Below are 7,959 nucleotides of genomic sequence, written 5' to 3' on the forward strand. Positions count from 1 at the left end.
TTTCAACAGGGCATTTAAATAGTTTGATGTTGGATGCCACAGACAAATTTAATTTTAATGGTATTAAATCTAGAGAACTTAAACCTCAAATAAGTTTTAAAATTCCAAATGCCTCAGAGTGCTTTTTCATCATGGATGTGTAAAGAGAAAGGGAAAATATATCATGCTATCAGAAACAGATGAAGAATAAAGAACAGTTTTATTCTTGGAATCAGTCAACCACCTTCTCTCTTTAAAAAGCTTCAAGGATGTAAACAAAATAGCAGACAAGTAAAAGAAAGGAGGGCTATAATTAATTGAGAAAATAAATATTTGGAAGCTAAAATTGAAATGAAGGTTGCTATATCAGTGGCAGAAAGACTGTTTCAGCAGCAGCAGCAGCATTAAGGCTGAAAGCTCCCATGGCAAAAGAGCTGAATCCAAAAGAACACAGAAGGGGCCACAGCAGAAGAAGCAAAGGATCAGGGAAGTAAAAGGTTTCTAGGATTTACCCGATCTTGTTCTGAAAGGTAGTAGAGTGTATTTGTGGCTTGGCCTCACACCAGGCCTTTAAAATAGAAGTGAAGCTTTACAAGAGAAACCTTTGTGTAGATACACATAAAGGTAATACACTGAGTGTAGGATTATGAAGTTCCCATAACAATACTACTTGCGTTGCAGGTGTGCACTGAACAAAGTATCAGTTTACTTTACACCTTGATTAAATACTTACACAGATCTGTACCCTTGATGTTTCTGGCTCGGACGACTTTTACTGTTAGGTTGTAGTAAGGGTGCTTCTCCCACTGAAAAGACAGGAACAAATTCAGCACAACTCAGCTGCAATACCTCTTCTAAAACCTCATTAGTATCAGTCCAGAGAAATGAACCAGACCAGCCAACCCAAAATAAGCTATTAATAACTCAGTTTTGGAATATAAGCAGCATTTGCAGTGTCCTGGATGAAGACCACAGAAGGCGAGAATGAAACTTAATTCCCTTTTCAGAACAACAACGAATGACGACTTGGGCTAACTCCTCATAGACTTTAGAAAAAAAGTCTATTATTTAGAGTTTCCTCTAATTATAGATCAATTTTCAGTTGCTGCATTAACTCATTGCTGCTGAAGGATAAACAGAGACTGAAGCCACTCAAATAATTTTCATCATGACTTGGTTAGTTTAAGAGCACCTGCCAAGGACACTTATATTTGTGCAACAGCAGACGTGCCAAGAAGTTTAGTAGCATGATCTGAAGATGTAGAGAGCACATACTGTTTAAAAGCTGGGGGAGGGGAAGAAAATCAAAGGCCTACTCTGTTGTAGGAATACATACTTCATGGTTCTTTGAGCAAGAAAAGTTTTATCCTTAAATGTATATCCCTTCCGAACTGTTACTGGTATTAACACTATAACTGTGCATGCTGTTTTACCAGTATAGACCAAAATGTAATCCTTGTTCTCGGAAGCTTCTAGGATGGTATTTTTGGAAGGTAATATTGATATCTAAATGCTCTGATGCAAAAAAAAGGAAAAAAAAAAAACTTGACTGAATCCTAGAAGATCACGATAGCAGGGGAAGGGCAGGAGAAGACGCAAGAGAAACCAGCTTGAAGAAGATATTTAGTGCAGAGACTGGAGACTGAGTATTGTGTAAGATTAGAGCCAAATGGGATCCTGCCTCTGCTCCATTAGTTACGGCACTGTCCTGGCTAAATAAGAACCTGTTAAGATTCTTAAATCACATTTCAAAAGTGCTTTTCGTAAGTGGTCACTAGTTGTATGTTCCTCATTTTCTGCAAGGTTGACTTGAGACCACAGTTCAGTTTTCAGATATGCTAGATATTGAGCACTGAAATTAACAGGATCTGTACTTATGCAGAATGCTGCATAGCGCCAAATGTTATATGAATAAGCAGCCCCTACATACCACTAACTACAATTTAAAAACAAAAAACAAACAAAAAAAAAAAGTGAACTTTGCTCAAACAGTCCCTATCTGATAAATGACAGATCACAATATTGGTAAAGCTGTCACGTACTTGTGAAGTTCTCTTCATTTCTTAATGCTTTAAGAGATTCACTAGTATTTGCAAAATACAGTTTGAACAGCACAGTAAAACCAAGGCATACAAACTATACTGAACATCTTCACATTGAGTGCCATCCACCCTGAGCACTGAAAGAAGTTACAAATCCCTTTACGTAAAAATTATACACATAGTCTAATTAAGCAATCTCACACTCAACTGCCACATTAAGTCTGTGCAGACAAGCTGCAGTTACTCTTAAAGAGCTCACGTGCAACACTAACATGTTGAACACGCCCCTTCCTCCATTTGTTTCTGGGAGAAAAACATGCTTTCACACTTAATTTCAGCCTGAGCTCTGTTCCTCAGATGCTAACTTTTCTTCCTTTGCAAACCTTTCCTGATCACGTTTTCTTCAATCACTAAGACTAGTTTCTCAGGGAACATCTGCCCCCTACTCCACCCTTTACCTCCAAGTCCTGAAATGGGCTACAGAAGAAAATTCAAACTTCCAAAGATTATTTGCACCAATGGCCTAAGGGTGCTGCAACCCTCCAGGTTGTTGACAAGCGAAGCTAGATGGCGGTGGGGGTGTGCTCATATAAGCGGCCTTCCCTAACGAAGCCAGCCTTCCCTGACTGATCACCTGGAATTCAGACACTGTCAGCAGCGGAAGCACAGGACGTCAAGGCTCTGCCCAGGAGACAGCACATCCCTCTTGCTGCACACCATGGAGTCGTGTCTTGGCAGGAGGGAGACAACCCTTCCCAACAGTTTCCAACGAAAGGTGATCTGCAGCCAATCATTACACAGCTGAGTACAAATTATGATCTGGGTGTGGTAAACAGAAGGGCCATATAATGCAGCAGACATTTCACTTTGCTCTCAAGCCTGGGCTATCAATTACGCCAGAACCTCCTGCCTTTTCTAGTTATGTTTTAGCTGAGGCATACCAGTGTCGTAACATGTGACAAGGCGAGCTTGCAGAGGAATGAAGCATGAGAATATCTTATGTGCTCTACCTGAACCCAAGAGAAAGGTAGGCAAGAAACGTATATAGGAAATTCCTAGTAGAACAGCAGCTGTCTATACACTGGGGATCTATGGTGTACACCAGCAGACGACAGATGCAAGCAACTAATTTCTATTTTGCAGTTTACCGATTCTTACGCCCTTTCTCTTGAGCTTAGGAAGAGTCCATCTGAAACAAAAAGCCTTAAAATCTTGAAATGAGTGTATAAGACTGAGTTCTCACACACTCCGCCAAGCTAACAGCTGTCTGCACCTTGCATCTAAGCTGAAGGTGTTGATGCAGCAGCAAGGGACTGTGTAGCAGGTTATGGGATCCAGTAGTCTTTTCTCTACTATAACCCAGAATAGATATCTTCACACATTGGGATGTCAGTGCCGAGATCCACCGTCATCTCTCAAAGGATGCAGAGGACTCATCACAAATGCACTGATTTCCTTATAGAAAGGTTCTCAATGGGAGGGTGGGAGAAGCAAGGCAAAGCGGTTGCCTCAGTCGAAGAAATGTCAGGTTGAAGAGAGCTTTACTTCCCCCCCACCTTGTTCCTGCTCCCAAATGAACTCTACTGCCCATGATTCCCTTCCTCCCTATTTCAGCCACAGTGCCATGACAGCTTCTTTCTACACCTGAAAAGCTAATTCTGGCCGGTCCTGGGCCCCTGATGCGCTCTCCTTCCTCCCCCAGGAGCATGCACCCACGGTCGGGAAAGGAGACTTCAAACCCACCCAGCACCCTGGTGCTCTGGAGGGCCAGTCTTGCAACCAGCCGGGGATATAAAAGTACGGCTTGTGAACGGCTCAGGGTCACAACAGCAGTGACAACCGCTCAGCTCTCAGTTTCTGTTGCCTTTACACATGTGAAACTAAGGCTAAACTTTGGAAAATTAAATTGTACTGAATTCACCAAAGCCAAGAGGATCATCTGCATCCCCACACAGCTTGCTCTACTGCTATTAATTGGTCAATACAAAATTTCTTCCTACAAGCTAGCACCACTTTGCTTTCTAAAAAAAAAAAAAAAAGAGGGGGTTTTCCTGAGGAGAAAACATCACATTCCAGTTGCTTCCTGCTTAATGAAAACCACAACAGGCTAACAATATTCTCTTCTACCATGACTTCCCAAATGAAAGATAAAAAATAAAGTCAACAAGATATCCCAGCAAATAGAAGGTGCAGTGGCATACAGCAAGCCATCTTGTGGCATTCAATGGTCGCCTCAACTTCAAGGTCTAGCTGTAGGGCAGGGGAGGCAGGTGACCAGGGGTCTGGGAGATCAGGTCTCCTAGGCAAAGGCTCCTTCACAAACAGTTTAGCACAATCCAAAAGAGGTTATTGGCCAGACCACCTTACACAGTGCAACGAGCGCAAACCAGCTAAAGGACAAACATGCTATAACCACCTTATCTACCGTGGTTGCACTGCACTATAAACAAGGGTTTAAAACTTGGTTAATCTTTGCCATACTTTAAAGTCTTGTGGGATAAGGTAGACAGCAAAAAAGAAAGGAATGGAAATCACAGATATTCTGAAAGAAAACACATGAGCACCGTTTTGTCTCTGCTGACAAAAAAGCCATTACGGTGGTGTTTCCCAAGAAAGTGCTCAGTCACTCGTTTAATTCTGTTCCCCAAAAATCTAAGGAAACAGACCTGCTGCTCTGCACTCACACACAGGCTCCAACTCAAATAAAAACCTGGTATCTGCGTTAGTGTTTTTGTTATCCAAAATTTTTCTCCCACAAGAAACATTTTGATAAATTATCGCAAAGGTACAGGACCGGTTTTACACACGCGCAGTAACAGAAAGCCACCACCAAACAGAGCAGCTAAGGAATGCTGTCCCAAAGCAAGCGCTACAATTCACCTTACCCGCTGGTGATAAAACCCAGTCTCCTTCCTCTCCTTCCTTTGGAAAAGTACAGCGGCGAGAAAAGGCAGCACTCTGGGTGGCAGCGGGCCCCGCAGCACCTCATGCAACATGGGAAAAACGGCCAGCAGAAAACTTGACGCAGGAGTACAGAAGACAGAAAGAGTCCCCGGAGAGGCGGCCGCGACGGCTGCTTACTGCAGGCTGCGGCTGAAGCTCTGCGCAGGGCCAGGCTGCCTTCCAGCCGCGAGAAGCGGAGGTGTGGCCTGCACCTGCCAAGCAGCCCCGTTCGCAGCCTCGCTGGCCAGGTTTGCACACCCTGGAGAGCAGCGCCGAGCAGGGACGCCCTGGGCAGGAGAGCGCGCTGCTCTGTGATTAAACCGTAGCCTCAAAACCCCCGAGTCTAGATTTTCTCTTGGGGCTCCAGCCACCCCATTTAGGACTTTGAGCCTATCATACCCTTTCCGAGCTCTAGCATACCACTGAAGAACATTTCTAAATATACATAAATTCCCATCTAACAGGCCTGGGGCAAAGCTGAATTTGTCATTGACCGTAGCTGTTCAGGTAAGTTTGAGCGCCCTGAAAACAGAGACCAGATGCAGTTTGTATTAAGATGCATCAGGGAGTAATGACCCAGCGCCACTGCTAACCTCTCACTGCTAGTGCAGTCTGCCCAGATCTCTCTCTTACCCTCATTCCTGTGTAGCAGTCTCGATTTTTCCACTGAACGTTCTTGAAAAAGCGTACAGTGGATAGAGCAGATTTTTATGGGTCTACTGTGCTTTAGAAGAAACAGTTGAGACGGAAGTTGTTTACTGGAGGTGATTAACTCGTTAACAGCTGCTGACAACTGGGTTGTCGGGGGCTTTTTCTGAAGAACAAACTAAACTGGCAGATCAAAAAAAACCTAAGTGTTTCAATAACTACAAAATGGTAAAGAACGTATGAGAGCAGTCACATAGCATGTCACCAAGAGAGACAAAGCATGTGACACGTTCTCAACATGGTCCCATTCATTAATCATTTCCTGTCATTATTCTCAGTCACTAGATCAGAATTCAAGAAAATAATAAAAATGTAGGCACTGACATTTAGGAGAACATAAACAGATCAGTAATAGCTATTGGGTTTTCATACTTACTGTCCACGCACAGGGGAAAAGCAAATATAACACTGTTTTTAAAACATTATGGCAGAGATGGAAACTGAGTTGAAAAAGCAACTCCTCTGCATTTCTATATATCACTACACAAAGTGGAACACAGTCATATTAGGTTTTATTTATATTAACAAATTTGCAGAATCATACATGATTTATACTGATATGATTAAACTGGTATAGATCACCATTACAAGCTATAGGAAAATTGAGGCAGCCTCACACACTGAGCTAACATTCTCTTGGTGATGTTAGCTCACACTAACATCACACTCACTCTAAATAGATTATTATAAGCAGTATTTAAAAATCTGTATTTTATCTTTTGAGTGCCCAAGTATGTTTAAATTGGGCTTACCTGCCTCTTTCTGAAGTTCTCTGCACTGTTCCAATGAATCTCAGTAAAGGGATCTTATGTTAATAGAACTTCTTTTGCTCAAGAAACCTGAAAGCTCTTTAAAAAACACATACTCAAAAATTGTTTCACAGTCAACAGATCACATATTAAGTAAACTGTGCAGTTTGACAATACTTTCTGACATTAGGAGTCCCTTGGGAACAGGTTACGAGTAACAACAGTCTATCACTGTCAGTTTACTCAAACCAGTCCAGCTGTTGCTGCCAAATAGCATCCACCTAGCGCCTCATCTAAACAAGCTCTCAGCAATGGCAAAAATAGCAGGAGCTGAACCAGCACCAACATTGACAGTAAGTGTTCAGAGAAAACTCCTGCGATTGGATGCTTCCCCTAAAATTCAGTCACTTTCAGAATGGAACCCATATTAAAACTAATTAACAATTATAATTCTTGCAGCTTTGAAGCGGAGGAATGACACAGAATTCAGCTACCAGAGATGGGATCTCGGTGTTTTGGGGAAATGACAAAGGACTCTCAGTAACAAGTTTCTAACAGAGCAAAATAATTGTACATTACTTCTAAGCGGCTCTTCTGTTGGAAGCAGAGGATAGCGAAGAACTCAAGTTCAGCTCTTCACATAAAAATATCCTGTTCCGTTATTCACCTGATATGAATTACTTTCATAAGCAATTGATCATTGGAACCAACAAGATTCATCCTTCTATCCTCCTGATTCCTGAAGCAAATAAAGAGAAATCTTTATTTAAGAAGCTATCAGAAGAGATGAACAATAGAACACTGCAAACGGATTACAGAAAAAGTTAATTTATCATCTGTGTTTCACAGCCAGGTTAAAAAAAAAAGTCTCCTTCTGCAAACCAGTTTTTCTGAAATAAAACCCAGTTTATACAGTAACCCAGAAACTCAGGATACATTAAGAGGCATTTAACTTGACATAAATTTGAAAAGCAATTCACTTGCAATGAAGTCGTCAGCTAACAATAACTTAATATGCTTTTTAAGATTACACCTAACAGATCCAGTTCAAGCTTGGATTTCAGAAGGTTCTGAACAAAGTTCTTCATATACAACTGCTAAAATAAGGTTTAATTCTCCTCTCCCTCAACATGCACTTTTCCATAAGCTATTTGGAGAAAACAGTCATCTTATGCATCTGGCAACCTTAGCCTTGGCCCACACTGCTCCCCCACTGTCACATTCAAGCTCTTCTGTGAAGCCGAACAGCAGATAAACAAGGTACTCACTGCTGGGATATCAGGGATATTAGGTCCAGGTTTCCTAGTACAGTTAGCCAGTCAGCTGAGAAAGCTGTCCATTTCAAGACAAACAATTGTTCCAAGTTGAGCAACTGTCTTCATCTGGAGGCTTGCTGATGAATATTCCTCATAGCTGAAGAGCTCCAGTTTTGAAGATCTTTTCCTTTTGGTCTGTATTTAAGAAGTACCTGCTCTCATGTCCTCCCATTGTACAAGCACCTCAAGCAACTTCAATATCAACTACAAATAAAAATACCA

The 7,959-nt window shown here is 41.9% G+C and overlaps 1 protein-coding gene across 6 annotated transcripts in view; it reads right to left on the reverse strand.

The window, feature by feature from the left end:
- The window catches only part of LOC104150433 (cytosolic phospholipase A2 zeta), a 28,500-nt gene extending 22,095 nt beyond the window's left edge, over positions 1-6,405 (reverse strand). For 2 of the 6 annotated variants that reach the window (XM_068946018.1, XM_068946023.1), the window contains exons 1-2: positions 4,907-5,778; positions 713-785 (exon numbers count right to left, since the gene is read on the reverse strand). In XM_068946018.1, coding sequence (XP_068802119.1) covers positions 713-785; positions 4,907-5,017 — 184 coding nt within the window. In that variant the 5' untranslated portion in view covers positions 5,018-5,778. Of the gene's footprint in view, positions 1-712; positions 786-2,655; positions 2,841-4,901 lie in introns of all 6 variants that reach the window. The other 4 variants (XM_068946022.1, XM_068946019.1, XM_068946017.1 and 1 more) reach the window with 4 other exon arrangements.
- Between the last annotated feature and the right edge of the window lie 1,554 nt (positions 6,406-7,959).

The sequence above is a fragment of the Struthio camelus genome, chromosome 5, assembly GCF_040807025.1.
Source record: "Struthio camelus isolate bStrCam1 chromosome 5, bStrCam1.hap1, whole genome shotgun sequence".
NCBI lineage: Eukaryota > Metazoa > Chordata > Aves > Struthioniformes > Struthionidae > Struthio > Struthio camelus.